The sequence below is a fragment of the Corythoichthys intestinalis genome, chromosome 13 (assembly GCF_030265065.1).
Source record: "Corythoichthys intestinalis isolate RoL2023-P3 chromosome 13, ASM3026506v1, whole genome shotgun sequence".
Lineage (NCBI taxonomy): Eukaryota > Metazoa > Chordata > Actinopteri > Syngnathiformes > Syngnathidae > Corythoichthys > Corythoichthys intestinalis.
The window spans coordinates 8,550,070-8,571,544 of record NC_080407.1 but is presented as its reverse complement, the minus strand read 5'-3'; the positions used below and the strand labels follow the sequence as shown (position 1 = coordinate 8,571,544).

The following is a 21,475-nucleotide window of genomic DNA, read 5'->3' as shown; positions in this document are numbered from 1 at the left end:
AAAAAAAAAAAATGTAATCAAAGAAAAAAATCAACTGAAAAATAAAACTGCCCTACTCTATTTTTTTTTATTATTATTATTATATGCAAAGTAAATGACCGTCTAAGTTGCTAGTCACATGATCTGTTCGAAAAATAATTTTATTACATTAATATAATTTTTTTTCTGTTCATTTCATTCATTTTTGTTGCAGTTTTATTGCTTAGCAACTTTTATATACATAGGAAAGTCAATTACATGCAATGACACTTTTCGGCCACCAGAGGGTGGCCTGGCCCCCGTTAAAATCCGCTTATGATGCTCTCGCGTGCGCTCACCTCCAGTTTGGGTTTTGCTGTTAATTATTTTTAAAACCTCCCTCCTGTTCAAAAATTTTCTTCCCTCAGAAAATTGACATTTTAAGCTTTCCAATGATGTATCACACATTCATATGGAACAATTTTTAAATTTGGCCAAATTGGGGGTCTCACAGCGGAACTTCAAGTCACCTGAGTGTTTTCCGCCATAGAAATATGTGTTACCTATTAAGCTCGCGTGGATGTGCCTCGCAGAACATTTAACATGAGTTCACTAACAGCTGAGCTAAAAGCCATGGTATTTCCAAATTAAATTCTATTCGTATTAAATTTTAAGATTTCATTCCTGTAAGATTACTATTGACAGAGTAGCGTGTAGTAATCAGTGACGGCCACAGGAGGGTAGTAAAGGCTAAATCAAAAAAGTTGCTTTCCAGCTTTTATATACAGAGGGGCAAATAAGTATTTAGTCAACCACCAATTGTGCAAGTTCTCCTACTTGAAAATATTAGAGAGGCCTGTAATTGTCAACATGGGTAAACCTCAAACAAACAAAAAAAAACCCAGAAAGTCACATTGTTTGATTCTTAGAGAATTCATTTCTAAATTGGAGTGGAAAATAAGTATTTGGTCACCTACAAACAAGCAAGATTTCTGGCTGTCAGAGAGGTCTAACTTTTCTAACGAGGCGCCACTCGTTACCTGTATTAATGGCACCTGTTTTAACTCATTATTGGTATAAAAGACACCTGTCCACAAACTCAGTCAGTCACACTCCAAACTCCACTATGGCCAAGACTAAAGAGCTGTCGAAGGACACCAGAGACAAAATTGTAGACCTGCACCAGGCTGGGAAGACTGAATCTGCAATAGGTAAAACGCTTTCTTTACACCAAGCGTTTTACCTATTGCAGATTCAGAGTGTGTTTGGAGTGTGACTGACTATGGGGCGCCGTTTGTAAAGCAGCACATGCTGAAAATTACGACATTTTCTCACATTTAGCGCCATATCAGTGTTTTAAATGTGGTGTGAAAATTTTAGAGTCACTTTTTTTTGCACATTTACGACATTATTTAGCAATTTAAATATTTATTTTTTAAATAACAAATATTAAGCTTAAATGTTTAAATCCAGAACTAATTTAAATCTTTAAATCTTAAATGTAAATCTGACATATATATCTTAAATCTAAATGTTAAATATAAATCCTTAATCTTAATGTTAAATCCAAATTCTTAATCTAAATGTTAAATCTAAATCTGAAATATAAATCTTGAATATAAGTCTTAAATATAATTTTTAAATCTAAATGTTAAATCTAAATCTTAAATCTACATTTGAAATATATATCTTAAATCAACATCTTAACTCTATATCCTAAATGTAAATCTTAAATATAAATGTCAAATCTAAATCATAAATGTTAAATGTAAATCCTAAATCTTGAAACGGGTGGAACTAAATATTTATGTAACATGTAAATTCATATGACTGGTGACCGGAAGTATAAAACATAAAAATTGGAGCAGCTCAGACTGTGTTTGCATATTAGCTACATATTTAGTTTCACCTGTTTCAAGATTTAGATTTAAGATTTACATTTAAGATATATATTTAAGATTTACATTTTAAATATAAGATTTATATTTAAGATTCAGGATTTAGAGTTAACATTTACATTAAGGATTTAGATTTAAGATTTAGATTTAAGACTTAGGTTTAAGATTTAGATTTAACATTTAGATTTTAGATTTAGTTTTAAGATTTAGAATTTAAGATTTAAGAGTTAAGATTTTAGATTTAGATTTAAGATTTAAGATCTAGATTTAAGATTTAAATTTAAGATTTAGATTAAATGTGCAAAACAAAGTGACTCTAAAATTTTCACACATTTTAAAAACTGCTGCGTTAAATGCGAGAAAATGTCGTAACTTTCAGTATGTGCTGCTTTACAAAAGGCGCCCCATAACTGACTGAGGTTGTGGACAGGTGTCTTTTATACTGATAATGAGTTAAAACAGGTGCTATTAATACAGGTAACGAGTGGAGCCTCGTTAGACCTCATTAGAAGAAGTTAGACCTGTCTGACAGCCAGAAATCTTGCTTGTTTGTAGGTGACCAAATACTTATTTTCCACTCTAATTTGGAAATAAATTCTTTAAAAATCAAACAATGTGATTTTCTGTTTTTTTTTTTCCACATTCTGTCTCTCATGGTTGAGGTTTACCCATGTTGACAATTACAGGCCTCTCTTATCTTTTCAAGTAGGAGAACTTGCACAATTGGTGGTTGACTAAATACTTATTTGCCCCACTGCAGTTAGCCTGCAATTCCCGATAAGGATCGGCTATCTGGTGGCTCTATTTATAGAGCAAAGAAGAAAAAATACTTAGTCTGGATTCTATTTTAAACTACGTTATGCTACATTTGCTCCATAGGGACTTGTTATTACTAGTGGTAGTCCTACAGTTGAGTTGGTTTATTAGTTTGAGACCAATTGAGGACCAATTTTGACCCTCAACATTCATGTGTGATGAATGATCTTATTAGTAAATCACAAAACGGTTCACGTGGAAGTGCATTTGCGACAGTGTGCAATGAAAAATAATAACCAGAAAACTCTTTTTGCAGCTTTGCGAGTTCTTACAAAGTCATCCGAGGTTAAATGTAGCCATCAATGGCAATCCAGTTCCTTAATATGTTTCTATATTCTGGCTTTTTTACTTTCTATAGCTTGACCTTTCAAAGCAATTTTCCGTCCGGATTGTTTGTTAGTGCACACACACAGGTTGTGACAACAATTCATTGGACCACTGATTGTTTTGACCTCAGAGTCCCAGACAGAGATACAAGAAAAAATGTTTCTTCTTGAAGGATACACAAGCATTTTGAAATTACAGCTACGATTGCTTTACGCCAAACCTAAAATCCCATTAATTCCATTTTGTACAGATGTAAACACAAGAAGTAATGAGTAATTAGGTTACTGGGAGGCTGGCGTTTCACAAAGCAGCTGTACAGAGCATTAGGGAATAATGATGCATGTGATTAAAGGCGAGCCTTCTGCTTAGTCTCTTAGTTGATTGAGTTGTGCTCAAACTTAAGATGTTACTTGGAATTATTATATCCCGTACAGTGCTGCCATCAGAGATATCAATGATGTAGAACAGGGGTCCCCAAACTACGGCCCGCCTCCACATTTGGTCCGGCCCCCTGAACAAAAATTTTTTTTATCAATAGTGTTATTTATTTCCTGGCTTTTGTCTGTGAAGAACCCAGAGAGGGTTATTTGGTTATTATCTATTTAATTAATAGTGTTATTAATTATATTATATTATATTATATTTTGGGTTGTCAAACGATTAAAATTTTTAATCGAGTTAATCACAGCTTCAAATTTAATTTTTTCGTTTTAATAACATTGGTAAAAGTTTCAATCAAAAAATAAACTAGTAGTACCGCCATTGTTGATGTCAGTAATTACTTACACAATGCTCATGGGTGCTGAGACCTATAAAATCAGTCGCGCCCAAGCGCCAGCAGAGGGCGGCAAAACTCCATAAAACACAATTAACATGTGGGCATTTCACTTTACTGTCATTTAAATCTGTCTGAGCGGGCCATGTGCGTTAATTGTGTCAAATATTTTAACGTGATTAATTAAAAATATTAATTACCGCCTGTTAACGCGATAATTTTGACAGCCCTAATTATATTATATTAGATTTTGGGCTGTCAAACGATTAAATTTTTTAATCGAGTTAATCAAAGCTTGTAAATAAATTAATCGTAATTCATCGCAATTCAAACCATCTATAAAATATGCCATATTTTTCTGTAATTTATTGTTGGAATTGAAAGATAAGACACAAGACGGATATATACATTCAACATACTGTACATAAGTACTGTATTTGTTTATTATAACAATAAATCAACTAGATGGCATTAACATTATTAACATTCTGTTAAAGCGATCCATGGATCGAAAGACTTGTAGTTCTTAAAAGATAAATGTTAGTACAGGTTATAGAAATTTTATAGTAAAACCCCTCTTAATGTTTTCGTTTTAGTAAAATTTGTAAAATTTTTAAACAAAAAATAAACTAGTAGCTCGCCATTGTTGATGTCAATAATTACACAATGCTAATGGTGCTGAAACCCATAAAATCAGTCGCACCCAATCGCCAGCAGAGGGCGACAAAACACCAAAAAACACAAGTAACAAGTGGATATGACACTGTTTAATCTGTTTGAGCGGGGCATGTGCGTTAAACGCGTCAAATATTTTAACGTGATTAATTTAAAAAATTAATTAACGCCCATTAACGCAATAATTTTGACAGCCCTAATTTGATGTACATTTTTTGTTCAATTTTCACACTACTTTCTGTAGCCGACAAAACTTTTGCCTTCCTAAAATTTGACCCTTATGTCTACATTAAATGATAAGTGTTCTTTTAATTTTTGTTTATTCAGTCTAATTGTTTGGCATATTATCCTGATGAGTTAATGTTGCCATCTTATTATTATTTATTGATTTTATTAAATTTTAATTTTCAGTATCAAACGGTCAAAAAATGTGTAAAAGTGTTTGTACAGTAATGTTTTTTTTTTTTTTTTACACTTCATTGTAGGTTGATCCATGTTACTTTTTTATTTTAGTATTAAAAAGAACACAATGTTATGCAGAGGTGTACTTATAATAACAATAACTTTATATACAAATGATACTACAGTATATTTACAGTGGCGGCAGAGAGTTGGGGGGGTGGCGCGGAACATTTACATCTTTCTGTGGGGGGCATAACTGAAAATAATTGAGAAGCACTGGCCTATGGGGACAGTTTGAGCATGCTGAAAAGTTGCTCGTGTTAATTCCCCCGTGCAAACCTATACGCCCTTGTGAATGACTCATCTTTATTGAACGATGCTGATGCCAGCGCTACATATTCTGGCACACATGTTTTTGTTGTGTTGTGTTGTGTTTTTTTTTTTTTTTTTTTTTTTTTGAGGAGGGTGTGGGGTGGGCGTGACGCTGACGTGCGTCTTGAGGGACGGCTGAAGAGGAGGGGGAGAAGGAAGGCAGGGGCGGAGGACACACGCGCGTAAACGCCACAGTCGTCTCAGACCGTGGCACAAGGGGCCCTCGTCGTTTTCCTTTCACGATGACCTAAAAGGGCGTGAAACGGGCGACTCCGGCAAGAGAGATGGAGCTTTTAGGCTGAGCAGCAGCATCAGGACCGCGGATGCGTGCGCACTCGTTGGCTCAACTTGCAGCCGCTTCTCCTGCATCGAGTCATGTCTAATCCAGAGCGATGGGCAAGTTTGATGACAACGAGAGGATAATCCTCAACGTCGGGGGTACGAGGCACGAGACGTATAAGAGTACTCTAAAGACCCTGCCGGGGACGCGCTTGGCCCTGCTCGCCTCCGACTCCGACCTGAGTTCGGTGCTGGATCAGCTGCAACAAGTCCCTGGCTTCATCGAGTACAATGCGCGGACCAACGAGTACTTCTTCGACCGCCACCCGGGCGTCTTCGCCTACGTGCTCAACTACTACCGCACGGGGAAGCTCCACTGCCCGGCGGATGTGTGCGGACCTCTGTTCGAGGAGGAGCTCTCCTTTTGGGGTATCGATGAGACGGACGTGGAACCGTGCTGCTGGATGACGTACCGGCAGCACCGCGATGCCGAGGAGGCGCTGGACGTGTTCGAGCTCAACGTGGATACCGGGGAGCAGGAGGACGACGACGTGGGGAAGAGGCTCGGAATCGAGGACGTGCAGACCGCCGACGGGAGTGGCAGCCTATGGAGGAAGTGGCAACCGGTAGTCTGGAATCTTTTCGAGGACCCCTATTCATCCAGGGCGGCCAGGGTAAGGACGCATCTGGTCGGTGGTCGTCTCGCACTTCTTCAACTTTTCACATCAAGTGCTTACAACAAATGAAAAGTTTTCCACTATCATTAAAATAAGTCCCATTATAACTTTACACACTGTTTATAATATAAAACAACATTTAGATTTGAAATGGCAAATTAATGATTTAAAATGGGACAAAATAATAAACGTGAAAATTATTGAACTTCAATTTATGCACTTCTATGCATTCTTTGGTAAATTAGATATAAATTGGGTTGGTGTTATAAGCTGAGTTTAAGGGGGGAGCCAGGGAGCCAGCCCCCCGGTGGCCAAAAAGTGTCATTGCATGTAATTGACTTTCCTATGTATGTATAAAAGTTGTAAAGCAGGGGTCCCCAAACTTTTTCCAGTGAGGGCCACATAACTTTTCCTTTCTCTGATGAGGGGCTGGGTCAGTTTGTAACAGAAAAAGTGTGACGATTGCAGGAGTGCCTAAATGTTAAAATGTATTGTTTTTCAGAAAGCCACAATCAAATAACCCATTCTGGATTCTTCACGGACCTAAATAAAATGAAAAAAAAAAAAAAAAAGATCTATCTATCTATCTATCTATCTATATAATATTATATTGTAATATATATAGTATAATATATATGTATGTGTGTATATATATATCATATATTATATATAATATATAATATATATGATATATACACACATATATTATACTATATATATTATATATTATATATAATAAATAATATATGATATTATATATACACACATATATATTATACTATATATTATACTATATATTATATTATATATATATGTTATATATATATACATATATAATATAATATAATATAATATAATATAATATAATATACTATATAGGGCTGTCAAACGATTAAAATTTTTAATCAAGTTAATCACAGCTTAAAAATTAATTAATCGTAATTAATCACAATTAATCGCAATTCAGACCATCTATGAAATATGCCATACTTTTCCGTAAATTATTGTTGGAATAGAAAGATAAGACACAAGACGGATATATACTTTCAACATACTGTACATAAGTACTGCATTTGTTTATTATAACAATAAATCAACAAGATGGCATTAACATTATTACCATTCTGTTAAAGTGATCCATGGATAGAAAGACTTGTAGTTCTTAAAAGATAAATGTTAGTACAAGTTATAGAAATTTTATATTAAAACCCCTCTTAATGTTTTCGTTTTAATAAGATTTGTAAAATTTTCAAACAAAAAATAAACTAATAGCTCACCATTGTTCAGCACCATTAATTCTCATGGTGCTGAAAACCATCAAATCAGTCACACCCAAGTGCCAGCAGAGGGTGACAAAACTCCAAAAACACAAGGAACAAGTGCACATGACACTGTACTGTCATTTTAATCTGAGTGGGGCATGTGCGTTAATTGCGTCAAATATTTTAACGTGATTAATTTAAAAAATGAATTACCGCCCGTTAACGCGATAATTTTGACAGCCCTAAAATATACTGAAGGACACTTCTCTCTAAGCAGCTTCCTACTCGAGTTTTGCAGGTTAGCATATTCATACAGTTTAATGTTATGCTAACTATGCTAAATTTTATGCTGGTTGGATTTTTAGTAGCAAAATTACTGGTGTGTTCCCCACCTCCTCAACATTGTTGTCTTTTTATATTACTTACATGGTTGCTGCTGCTGCTGCTGGCCGAAATAAAATTCTATTTTCCATCGTCTTCGAAGGGGGCGGAGGAGGTGGCATATTGTCGACATGTTGTATTTCTGTCTGGGGTGTGAGTGCGTGCGGAGGGGGGTCATGTCATCAACCAATTAAACGTGTGTTTGAGGGGAAAAAATGGACTTGTACATTCAGCAAGTGAAAAGGGGTAAATTTCAGCCTGAACATAATGAAAGTAATTCACTTAATAATGCTAGGGTCAATTCTATCCATACAACATATAAGGTTGCTTAAAAGTTGGTAGGGACAATTTGAGCATCCTAATAAGTTGGTAGTGTCATGTCCCTACCGTCCCGATGCAAATCTACGCCCTTTTTCCAATCTATTTGAACTGGCATTGAATGATCACTTTCTAGCCAAATAACTAATCTGGTAAAAGGAGAAAAAAAGTGCGTTAACCGCCCAAGCTATGTTTATTTGCTGACAGTTCCCGAGACGCAACAGTTAAATTATCAGGCTAATGAAAAAAAAAAAAAAGACTGCTGAATATACTCATGAAACGTCCCCGAGTAATGCATTTCATTTATATTCACATGCGTACACTACACAGTGTCACGTTCAAGGTGACCCACAGCTCAATTTCAAATTCCTTAACGTCATTTCTTATTCTTATTACGTCAGATTGCCGTTGAAATGCCTTTTTGAGATTTTGACAGCATGCCTGCAACGATGACTCTTGAATATTTACTCAGCTACTTCATACAGGACAATTTACAGTGGGGCAAATAAGTATTTAGTTAACCACCAATTGTGCAAGTTCTCCTACTTGAAAAGATTAGAGAGGCCTGTAATTGTCAACATGGGTAAACCTCAACCATGAGGGACAGAATGTGGAAAAAAAACAAAAAATCACATTATATGATTTTTAAAGAATTTATTTCCAAATTAGAGTGGAAAAAAAGTATTTGGTCACCTACAAACAGGCAAGGTTTCTGAGTGTCAAAGAGGTCTAACTTCTTCTAACGAGGTCTAACGAGGCTCCACTCGTTACTTGTATTAATGGTACCTATTTTAACTCTTTATTAGTATAAAAGACACTTGTCCACAACCTCACTCAGTCACACTCCAAACTCCACTATAGCCAAAACTAAAGAGCTGTCGAAGGACACCAGAAACAAAATTGTAGACCTGCACCAGGCTGGGAAGACTGAATCTTCAATAGGTAAAATGCTTGGTGTAAAGAAATCAACTGTGGGAGCAATTATTAGAAAATTGAAGACATACAAAATAGATGATAATCTCCCTCGATCTGGGGCTCCACGCAAGATCTCACCCCATGGCGTCAAAATGATAACAAGAACGGTGAACAAAAATCCCAGAACCACACAGGGGGACCTAGTGAATGACCTTCAGAGAGCTGGGACCACAGTAACAAAGGCTACTATCAGTAACACAATGCGCCGCCAGGGACTCAAATCCTGTACTGCCAGACGTGTCCCCCTGCTGAAGCCAGTACACGTCCAGGCCCGTCTGCGGTTCGCTAGAGAGCATGTGGATGATCCAGAACAGGACTAGGAGAATGTGTTATGGTCAGATAAAAACAAATATAACTTTTTGGTGGAAACACAGGTTCCCATGTTTGGAGGAGAAAGAATACTGAATTGCATCCAAAGAACACCATACCCACTGTGAAGCATGGGGGTGGAAACATCATGCTTTGGGGGGTTTTTTCTGCAAAGGGACCTGATCTGTGTAAAGGAAAGAATGAATGGGGCCATGTATCAAGAGTAGAGCTGCAACGATTAATCAATTAACTCGAGTATTCGCTTAGAAAAATATATTCGAATTAAATTTTGCTGATTCGAGTATTCGTTTAATTAAAGTGACGTTGTAATGGTTTATTTTGAAAGTGTTTGCATTTAGTTTTATTGATTTGGGGGGATACACTGCCTTCTATTCATCCTCAATTCACATGGCTGAATCCAGGTGCTCCCTGTTAAGACCAACATAAGCAACATTCTGTTTTGAGGAATTTTTTTTTAATGCATTCGTAATTTAGTTTATAGGTATATTTAGCCTATTTTTGTGGGAATATGTGTCTGAACCATATGTTAAGGGCATTGTAAAAAAGTTTTAGCATTTTATAGCATTTGAACTAGCGGACTTTTGTGATGTAAGTTAGCCAATTGTTCTTTTGTTGTACATAGATCCTCATTTATTCATTTATTTGTATACCGTTTGAGCCTCAGCTCAGTTAATTTAATTTTTCATGTTCTCTATCCGATTACTCGATTATTCGAACTAATGGTTTATCGATTAATCGACTACTAAAATAATGGATAGCTGCAGCCCTAATCAAGAGATTTTGAGTGAAAATCTCCTTCCATCAGCAAGGGCATTGAAGATGAGACGTGGCTGGGTCTTTCAGATCCCAAACACACAGCCAGGGCAACAAAGGAGTGGCTTCGTAAGAAGCATTTCAAGGTCCTGGAGTCGCCTAGTCAGTCTCCAGATCTCAACCCCATAGAAAATCTGTGGAGGGAGTTGAACGTCCATGTTTCCCAACGACAGCCCCAAAACATTACTGCTCTAGAGGAGATCTGCATGGAGGAATGGGCCTGTGAAAAGCTTGTGAAGAGTTACAGAAAACGTTTGGCCTCCGTTGTTGCCAACAAAGGGTACATAATAGGGTTGTTCCGATAATGTTTTTTTGCTCCCGATCCGATCCCGATCGTTTTAGTTTGAGTATCTGCCGATCCCGATATTTCCCGATCCGATTGCTTTTTTTTGCTCCCGATTCAATTCCAATCATTCCCGATAAATTTTTCCAGACCATATGCATTTTGGCAATGCATTAAGAAAAAAATGAATAAAACTCGGACAAATATATACATTCAACATACAGTACATAAGTACTGTATTTGTTTATTGTGATAATAAATCCTCAAGATGGCATTTACTTTATTAACATTCTTTCTGTGAGAGGGATCCACAGATAGAAAGACTTGTGACTTTGTATATTGTGACTAAATATTGCCTATCTAGTGTATTTGTTGAGCTTTCACCACCCTTTTGGCGCGACGTTTGGTTCTTCTGAGGTGGAAGGAGGCTGCCCCACCCACAATGTCGCATTGGATAAGGGATGTGCTGATGAATCTTAGGCTCGAGAAAATCCGATATATTCTTCGCGGTTCTGAAAAGAAATTTTATAGTACATGGGGACCTTTTCTTTCATTCTTTGACAACACCGCTATACAAGTGCAGGAATGATATATGCACTGTTATATTGTTAATTTAGCTATGGGGGTGGGCAATGGTACGGTCGCTTTCCATGCTGCTCCTGTTTGGTGGGACATTTGAATGTATTGTATTGTATTGTATTTTGATTCTGTAACCATTATGGTATTGGAAGTGATGGCACGGAAGAACATTTTATGGCTCTCTGGAAGTTTACGATTAGACTTAGACTTCATGGTTGGTTGTGTTGGACAACTTTGTGAAACTTTTTTTTTTTGTAGTTTGGGGAGGAGGTTGCTTTGTAATTTTGTAAAACCAATAAAAAGAAATTTGAAAGAAAGAAACATTCTTTCTGTGAGAGGGATCCACGGATAGAAAGACTCGTGACTTTGTATATTGTGACTAAATATTGCCATCTACTGTATTTGTTGAGCTTTCAGTAAATGATACTGCAGCCATGCCCCAATGCATGATGGGAAGTGGAACCATGATGGGAAGTGGAACCATGACTGTGCGTAATGCTAGCAATTCATTTAGCTTCTCTGCGTTTGGAAATAAAATAAGGTGTTAAGAAAAAGATCAAATGTGACCTTGCTTCCCCACATTACTTCCCATGATATTTCTAATCATAGGGAGAGGGATTGTAAGGCTTTAGCCAAAATTCACTCGACTCATGTTACGCTGCCTTTTAGCTCTCTATATAGGTATAATGGCACCATTACAGATTGAGTGCGATAATGCGTGAGTGGGTCGTGCAACGCATGCATTTATTGCGTTAAATTTTTTAAAGTGATACATTTTTAAAAAACTTATTACCGCCGTTATTGGGATAAATTTGATAACCCTACCTTAAGCCTAAACTAAAGACTCTGGATGAGTGTAACATATTATGTCTGTAATGTTAAATACAATTAGAAGATGATTTAATTTAAAAAAATATATATACTGTATATTAAAAAAAAGGCATGGCCGATATTTTTTTGCCGATTCCGATACTTTGAAAATGACGTGATCGGACCCGATCGATCGGGACATCTCTAGTACATAACAAAGTATTGAGATGAACTTTTGGTATTGACCAAATATTTATTTTCCACCATAATTTGCAAATAACTTCTTTAAAAATCAAACAATGTGATTTTCCACATTCTGTCTCTCATGGTTGAGGTTTACCCATGTTGACAATTACAGGCCTCGCTAATATTTTCAAGTGGGGACCTGGCACAATTAGTGGTTGACTAAATATTTATTTGCCTCACTGTAGGTGACAGCATGCCTGCAACAATGACTCTTGAATATTTACTCAGCTACTCCATATGGGGCGCTGTTTGTAAAGCAGCACATGCTGAAAGTTACGACGACATTTTCTCACATTTAACGCAGCAGTTATTAAAATGTGTGAAAATTTTAGAGTCCCTTTTCTAAATCTAAATCTTAAATCTAAATCTTGAAACGGGTGAAACTAAATATTTAGCTAATATGCAAACACAGACTGAGCTGCTCCAACTTTTGTTGTTGTTTTTTTTTTAACTTCCGGTCACCAGTCATATGAATTTACATGTTACATAAATATTTAGTTCCAACCGTTTCAAGATTTAGGATTTACATTTAACATTTACAATTTAGATTTGAGATTTATATTTAAGATTTACATTTAGGATATATAGTTAAGATGTAGATTTAAGACATATATTTAAAATGTAGATTTAAGATTTAGATTTAACATTTAGATTAAGAATTTAGATTTAACATTTAGATTTATATTTAAGATTTATATTTAAGATTTAGATTCAACATTTAGATTAAGAATTTAGATTTAACATTTAGATTTAGGATTTGATTTAACATTTTAGATTTAACATTTAGATTAAGGATTTATATTTAACATTTAAATTTAAGATATATGTGAGATTTACATTTAAGATTTAGACTAAAGATTTAAATTCTCAATTTAAATATTTAAGCCTAATACTTGTTATTTAAAAATAAATATATAAACGGCTAAATAATGTCGTAAATGTGCAAAAAAAGTGACTCTAACATTTTCACACCACATTTTAAACACCGATGCGGCGCTAAATGTGAGAAAATGTTGTTGTAATTTTCAGCATGTGCTACTTTACAAACGGCTCCCCATAACTACATACAGGACAATATAGGTGGCAACTGCCTACATATGAAGTGTTGCTAAGATACTCCTCCATTTTGATGAAATTGGAGCAGCTTGTAGCTGATTCAACTTCCTCTTTTGGCTAAGTCATGAACTAACCTTTACATTTTTTACACTTTTTTACCGTTTTCTCACTTTGTTCCATTGACCAAAAGATGCTTTTTACAATGAGTTTGTCTCTCCAGGCGAGCTCAAAGCCCCAAAGTAAAAGAATGTCCCTTTAATGAACTTGCAAGTACTCCTGCCAGCAGTCGTGTTTCTGTGGGCTCCCCACGCTCTTTCTATTGTTGTAGCCATCCTGTTCTCTCTTCCCTCACACACGCAGCCTCTCTAATCGTCAAGCAGCGGGTTCCAACTTGCGTGAGATTTGTTTCATGTTTTTCTTCAGAAGTGCAGAAATCTGATGCATTATGGGAATAAAAAATGAAGATATTTTCATTTTTTGTGTCACTTTAATGTTGTAATTTTTATTAAAAAAAATATGTGTATGGATGTTAGTGTTTTTTATGTTTTGTGTTATCTGTATGTCAATGTGCCTATTTGTCCTTCCTCTCATATTTCTGTAGTTGGCCCTTGCTGGATTGTGACGGTAACAACTAAAGAAAGACAAATTTCAACCATGCACCACCGATTCCATTTTCCGTATCCGTGCTGAGGCACCCGCCCCACTCTTTTCCTTTAGCCTCACATGCCTCGCCCTCACCCACGCACCCCCATGTCCGCTTCCCATCCTCGTCTATGATCTCATCCGAGACCGCCGCTTGCTTTCTGCCACTTAAGAGGTTAAAAATCCAACCCGTCTGGGTGCCGCCCGCCGCACGCCTGAAGACACCAAAGCCGGGCTGCACGCTCAGCCTCCGCGTTGTCATGGCAACATCATTGCTCATCACCACGGCCTGTTTTCATTGAGATCCGTCTGCTCTGTGAAACAGATTGATTTCAGGAACCCGCTCGACCATGAACCCCCTTATTGCTCGGGTAACCATTGCGTGCCAGCTTGTTAGTTTCCAGGTGCCGATGCATTGAAAATGAAGCGTGTTGAAGCGTGACTCTGCATGCTGTTTGGACAATGGGCGAGGTGACGGCTTATATGTCGTCTTTGCATCGTGTTACTTACGTGCCTCTGACATGCTACCGAAAATTCGTCAAACTCCATCGTAGCACCTCCATAGACTTCATAAACTTTTGACATGACACGGGAAACGGGGCCGATTCGTAGGAGGCCTATTTTCAAAAACTTCAAATATTTTCAAATCCAAAGCTGCTACCGACCTAATACCCAAAACAAGCACCTACCTCAGCCATATATGAGTCTCCATGTCTTACAAAAGTCTTATAAAATCCCAATTAATTATTTTTATATAAGTATAACACAACTTAAAATGGCTATAAAAGTCTCAGATTTTAAACTAGATAGATAGACAAAAATCACCAAATGCAGATAATCACCTATAATTGCAGGATCAACAGCAATATTTAACATATCATAGAAGTTTTTGCCCAAAATAGCAACTTAAATTTTTTCAACAGCTAATAAATCACTCAATTTAACATCAGAAACTTAATACTTGAGGAAAACATGCAGAATCAATTAAAATAAATAGTATGTCAATAGATTATTAATAAATTCTATATACAATCACATTTTATTATAGATAGAATAGCCCTTTATTATCATTATACACTATATACTGTTAGCGAATGATGCTAGCGGCTGCCTGCTGACGTAAACAGAGCTTTTCTCGTGAAAATTTTTGTGAATAAATGCTTAAATCTCCGAATTCTTCATAGATATGAATGTAAAACAGTCTCGATTCTTGGTTAAAAGCAAAGAAACTGTGCAGTTTGTGTTCATTTTCCATATATATGTCGAAGTACAATGCTACTATGGTAGCGAATGAGGCTAGCGGCCGCCTGACGTAAACAGAGCTTTTCTGGCGAAAATTCTTGTGAATAAATGCTTTAATCCCCAAATTCTTCATAGATATGGACGTGAAACAGTCCCAATTCTTGGTTAAAAGCAAAGAAACTGTGCAGTTTGTGTTCATTTTCCATATATATGCCGAAGTACAATGCTACTCTGTTAGCGAATGAGGCTAGCAGCTGCCTGCAAAAAACAGAGCTTTTCTGGTGAAAATTCTTGTGAATAAATGCTTAAATCCCCGAATTCTTTATCGATATGGACGTAAAAGAGTCTCAATTCTTGGTTGAAACCATGTAGTTAGCGTTTATTTTACCTATATATGTCAAAGTACAATGCTACTCTGTTAACGAATGAGGCTAGCAGCCGCCTGACATAAACAGAGCTTTTCTGGTGAAAATTTTTGTGAATAAATGCTTAAATCCCCGAGTTCTTCATAGATATGGACGTAAAACAGTCTCGATTGTTGGTTAAAAGCAAAGAAACCGTGCAGTTAGCGTTTATTTTACGTATATATGTCGAAGTACAATGTTACTCTGTTAGCGAATGAGGCTAGCGGCCGCCTGCAAAAAACAGAGCTTTTCTGGTGAAAATTCTTGTGAATAAATGCTTAAATCCCCGAATTCTTCATAGATATGGACGTCAAAGAGTCTCAATTCTTGGTTGAAACCATGCAGTTAGCGTTTATTTTACATATATATGTTGAAGTACAATGCTACTCTGTTAGCGAATGAGGCTAGCGGCCGCCTGACGTAAACTGCTTTTCTGGCAAAAATTGTTGTGAATAAATGCTTAAATCCCCAAATCCTTCATAGATATAGACGTAAAACAGTCTCGATTCTTGGTTAAAAGCAAAGAAACCGTGCAGTTAGTGTTTATTTCACGTAAATATGTTGAAGTACAATGTTACTCTGTTAGCGAATGAGGCTAGCGGCCGCCTGACGTAAACAGAGCTTTTCTGGCAAAAATTCTTGTGAATTAATGCTTAAATCCCCAAATTCTTCATAGATATGGACGTAAAACAGTCTCAATCCTTTGTTGAAACCTTGCAGTTAGCGTTTATTTTATGTATATATGTTAAAGTACAATGTTACTCTGTTAGCGAATGAGGCTAGCGGTCGCCTGACGTAAACAGAGCTTTTCTGGCGAAAATTCTTGTGAAAAACTGCTTAAATTCCGAATTCTCCATAGATATGGACGTAAAAAAGTCTCAATTCTTGGTTAAAAGCAGAGAAACTGCGCAGTTAGCGTTTATTTTATGTTTATATGTCGAAGTACAATGCTACTCTCTTAACTTATGAGGCTCGCGGCCGCCTGACGTAAACAGAGCTTTTCTGGTGAAATTCTTGTGAATAAATGCTTAAAACAGTCTCGATTCTTGGTTAAAAGCAAAGAAACCATGCAGTTAGTGTTTATTTTACGTATATATGTAAGTAAGTCTAATGTTACTCTGTTAGCGAATGAGGCTAGCGGCCGCCTGACGTAAACAGACCTTTTCTGGCGAAAATTAATGTGAATAAATGCTTTAATCCCCAAATTCTTCATAGATATGGACGTAAAACAGTCTCGATTCTTGGTTGAAACCGTGCAGTTAGCGTTTATTTTAGGTATATATGTCAAAGTACAATGTTACTCTGTTAGTTAATAAGACTAGTGGCCGCCTGACGTAAACAGACCTTTTCTGGTGAAAATGTTTGTGAATAAATGCTTAAATCCCTGAATTGTTCATAGATATGGACGTAAAAGAGTCTAAATTCTTGGTTAAAACCGTGCAGTTAGCGTTTATTTTACGTATATATATCGAAGTACAATGCTACTCTTTTAGCGAATGAGGCTAGCGCCCGCCTGCAAAGAAACATACTTTTCTGGTGAAAATTCTTGTGACTAAATGCTTAAATCCCCAAATTATTCATAGATATAGACGTAAATCGATACTTGGTTAAAAGCAAAGAAACTCTGCAGTATGTGTTTATTTTTCCATATAAATGTCGAAGTACAATGCTAGCGAATTAGGCTCGCGGCCTCCTGACGTAAACAGAGCTTTTCTGGCGAAAACTCTTGTGAATAAATGCTTAAATCCCAGAATTCTTCAAAGATATGGACGTAAAACAGTCTCGGTTCTTGGTTAAAAGCAAAGAAACCGTGCAGTTAGCCTTTATTTTATGTAAATTTTGCCAACTATTAGGCTAGTCAGTTACGAAAATTTGCCGCCTCCATGTGTAAACTAGAGCTACAAGATAACCTCATGAGTGTCCATTTCCGTACAAGGTTTTTGCTTGGAAATGAGCAAATGTCTTCATATTTTTCAAAAAGTGGCCGACAGTAGATAAAGGTATTACCACGGGGTCGCCAACAGTTTATCGAAACCGGACTACATCTGCAAAAAACCTGTCAAATTCCATTGTATAGCTTCCGAGGCGGAAACAGTCGTCGTGCTAATAAAATATCTGAGCTAATAAAGGTCGACGCGTAAACGTCAGCGAACCTGACGTTCGAGTAGGAAAGCAGGGTGAGCGGCCGTCAGAGCGTGGGTAGTGTCGGCACCCTGTCGGGCATGTTTGGAGCCCCTGTCAGTCATGTTAATCTGCCCCGCCAATCATGGTGGCATAACCATGCTGGTAACCGTAACAGCTTGGTGAAATTGAAAATAGGCAGAGCAACAGAGAAAAAGCCCTGTTAGATAGTTAATAAAGGCAACTTGTTCATTATGCTTGAATGGAGTCTTCCTTCACAGCTATATACGGATTTCCCATCGGGTTTTGCGGTCCCTGTCTTGTCTTTCCCGTTTCTTCTCTTCCACCCTCAAACACTCTCAAACACAAAACGAATGTCTTGCACACTCACTTGCAAAAGGCCTTAAATTATTTGGCATCACATATAATGCGCCAGATTTGGCATCCACGAGATGTGAGTCTGAACATTTAAAACGTCTCGAAGAAGAGTAAGTGAGCCAATGAGATCTAGAGTGGGCTTACTCCATTATGGTAATTTTTAACGGGGGAAAACAAGGCATACAGTGGGGCAAACAAGTATTTATTCAACCACTAATTGTGCAAGTTCACCTGCTTGAAAAGATTAGAGAGGCCTGTAATTGTCAACATGGGTAAACCTCAACCATGAGTGACAGAATGTGGAAAAAAAAACAGAAAATCACATTGTTTGATTTTTAAAGAATTTATTTCCAAATTAGAGTGGAAAATAAGTATTTGGTCATCGACAAACAAGCAAGATTTCTAGCTGTCAAAGACGTCTAACTTCTTCTAACGAGGTCTAACGAGGCTCCACTCGTTACCTGTATTAATGGCACCTGTTTTAACTCATTATCGGTATAAAAGACACCTGTCCACACCCTCAGTCAGTCACACTCCAAACTCCACTATAGGATGGCAAACGATTAAAATTTTAAATCGAGTTAATCACAGCTTAAAAATTAATTAATCGTAACTAATCGCAATTCAAACCATCTATAAAATATGCCACATTTTTCTGTAAATTATTGTTGGAATGGAAAGATAAGACGGATATATACATTCAACATACTGTACGTAAGCACTGTATTTGTTATTTAGAACAATAAATCAACAAGATGGCATTAACATTAACATTCTGTTAAAGCGATCCATAGATAAAAAGACTTGTAATTCTTAATAGATAAATGTTAGTACAAGTTATAGAAATTTTATATTAAAACCTCTCTTAATGTTTTCGTTTTAATAAAATTTGTAAAATTTTCAATCCAAAAATAAACTAGTAGCTCGCCATTGTTGATGTCAATAATTACACGATTCTCACGGTGCTTAAACCCATAAAATCAGTCGCACCAAAGCGCCAGCAGAGGGAGACAAAAAACACAAGTAACAAGTGGGCATGACACTGTGCTGTCATTTTAATCTGTTTGAGCGGGGCATGTGCGTTAAATGCGTCAAATATTTTAACGTGATTAATTAAAAGAAATAATTACCGCCCGTTAACGTGATAATTTGGACAGCCCTAGTTTTAACTCATTATCGGTATAATACACACCTGTCCACAACTTCAGTCAGTCACACTCCAAACTCCACTATGGTCAAGACATTCTGTCTTTTAGATCAGGGCCACATAACTTTTTCCTTCTCTGATGAGGGGCCGGGTCAGTTTGTAACAGAAAAAGTGTGACGATTGCAGGAGTGCCTAAATGTAAACATTTATTGTTTTTCAGAAAGCCACAATCAAATAACCCTTTCTGAATTCGTCATGGAACAAAAGTAAATAAAATAATAATATAATATAATACAATATAATATAATATATAGGGCTGTCAAAATTATCGCGTTAACGGGTGGTAATTAAATTTTAAATTAATCACGTTAAAATATTTGACGCATTTAACGCACATTTCCCGCTCAAACAGATTAAAATGACAGCACAGTGTCATGTCCATTTGTTCTTGTGTTTTTTGGTGTTTTGTCACCCTCTGCTGGCTCTATGGTGAGACTGATTTTATGGGTTTCAGCACCATGAGCATTGTGTAATTATTGACCTCAACAACGGCGAGCTACTAGTTTATTTTTTGTTTGAAAATTTTGCAGATTTTATTAATACGAAAACATTAAGAGGGGTTTTAGTATAAAATTTCTATAACCTGTACTAACATTTATCTTTTAAGAACTACAAGTCTTTCTATCCACGGATCGCTTTAAAAGAATGTTAATAATGTTCATACCATCTTGTTGATTTATTGTTATAATAAACATATACAGTACTTATGTACAGTATGTTGAATGTATATATCTGTCTTGTGTCTTATCTTTCAATTCCAACAATAATTTACAGAAAAATATGGCATATTTTATAGATGGTTTGAATTTCATCTAATTACGATTAATTCATTTTTAAGCTGTGATTAACTCGATTTAAAATTTTAATTGTTTGACAGCCCAAAATATAATATAATATAATATAATATAATATAATATATAGGGGGCTGTCAAAATTATCGTGTTAACGGGTGGTAATTAATTTTTTAAATTAATACGTTTAAATATTTGACGTATTTAACGCACATGCCCCGCTCAAACAGATTAAAATGACAGCACAGTGTCATGTCAATTTGTTCTTGTGTTTTTTTGGTTTTTTTACCCTCTGCTGGCGCTTGGGTTCAAAGGATTTTATGGGTTTCAGCACCATGATCATTGTGTAATTATTGACCTCAACAATGGCAAGCTACTAGTTTATGTTTTGCTTGAAAATTTTACAAATTTTATTAAAACGAAAACATTAAGAGGGGTTTTAATATAAAATTTCTATAACTTGTACTAACATTTATCTTTTAAGAACTACAAGTCTTTCTATCCATGGATCGCTTTAACAGAATGTTAATGATGTTCATGCCATCTTGTTGATTTATTGTTATAATAAACAAATACAGTACTTATGTACAGTATGTTGAATGTATATATCCGTCTTGTGTCTTATCTTTCAATTCCAACAATAATTTACATAAAAATATGGAATATTTTATAGATGGTTTAAATTGCAATTAATTACGATTAATTAATTTTTAAGCTGTGATTAACTCGATTTAAAATTTTAATTGTTTGACAGCCCAAAATATAGTATAATATAATATAATATAATATAATATAATATAATATAATATAATATAATATAATATAATATAATATAATAATAATAACACTATTAATTAAATAGATAATAACCAAAGAACCCTCTCTGGGTTCTTCACAGAAAAAAGCCAGGAAATAAATAACACTATTGAAAAAAAAAAAAAAAATTGTTCTAGGGGTCGGAGGTGGGCCGTAGTTTGGGGACCCCTGTTTTAGATGAATATGATGATGCATGTAAAATGAATATACAGTGGGGAGAACAAGTATTTGATACACTGCCAATGGGTTTTCCCATTGACTGAGAACAAGTATTTGATACACTGCCAATGGGTTTTCCCATTTACTGTGTATCAAATACTTGTTCTCCCCACTGTAATTAATATCTGTTTGGACTTAGATCAGTATTGCACCAAATCTTTTACAACAGAACGGATTATTCTAATATTCTCTCACTCTAATATTTGTCAAAGCAATCTTCTGAATAAATCATCATTATTTGGACTTGGACCACTATTGCACTGTTAGGCTTTTGGCAGGTGAACGCCCAAGTGTATTATGGATTATACAGTAGCTGTGCTTTTAGTCTGGTTTATGTTATATGTATCATGCATTTATGGATGGGGTAAAGGTTCGCTCCCTGTCTCGGATCACCCCTGCAGGCAGTCAAGCGATGTCACCATG

At 36.0% G+C, this 21,475-nt stretch overlaps 1 protein-coding gene across 6 annotated transcripts in view; it reads left to right on the top strand.

The window, feature by feature from the left end:
- Positions 1 to 5,406: 5,406 nt before the first annotated feature.
- Positions 5,407 to 21,475, top strand: part of kcnc2 (potassium voltage-gated channel, Shaw-related subfamily, member 2) — an 82,861-nt gene continuing 66,792 nt past the window's right edge. For all 6 annotated transcript variants that reach the window (XR_009066649.1, XM_057854798.1, XM_057854800.1 and 3 more), the window contains exon 1: positions 5,407 to 6,176. Coding sequence is in view for 5 of the 6 variants with exons in the window: in XM_057854798.1 (XP_057710781.1) it covers positions 5,616 to 6,176 (561 nt within the window). In the remaining variant the exon portion in view is untranslated. The remainder of the gene's footprint in view (positions 6,177 to 21,475) is intronic.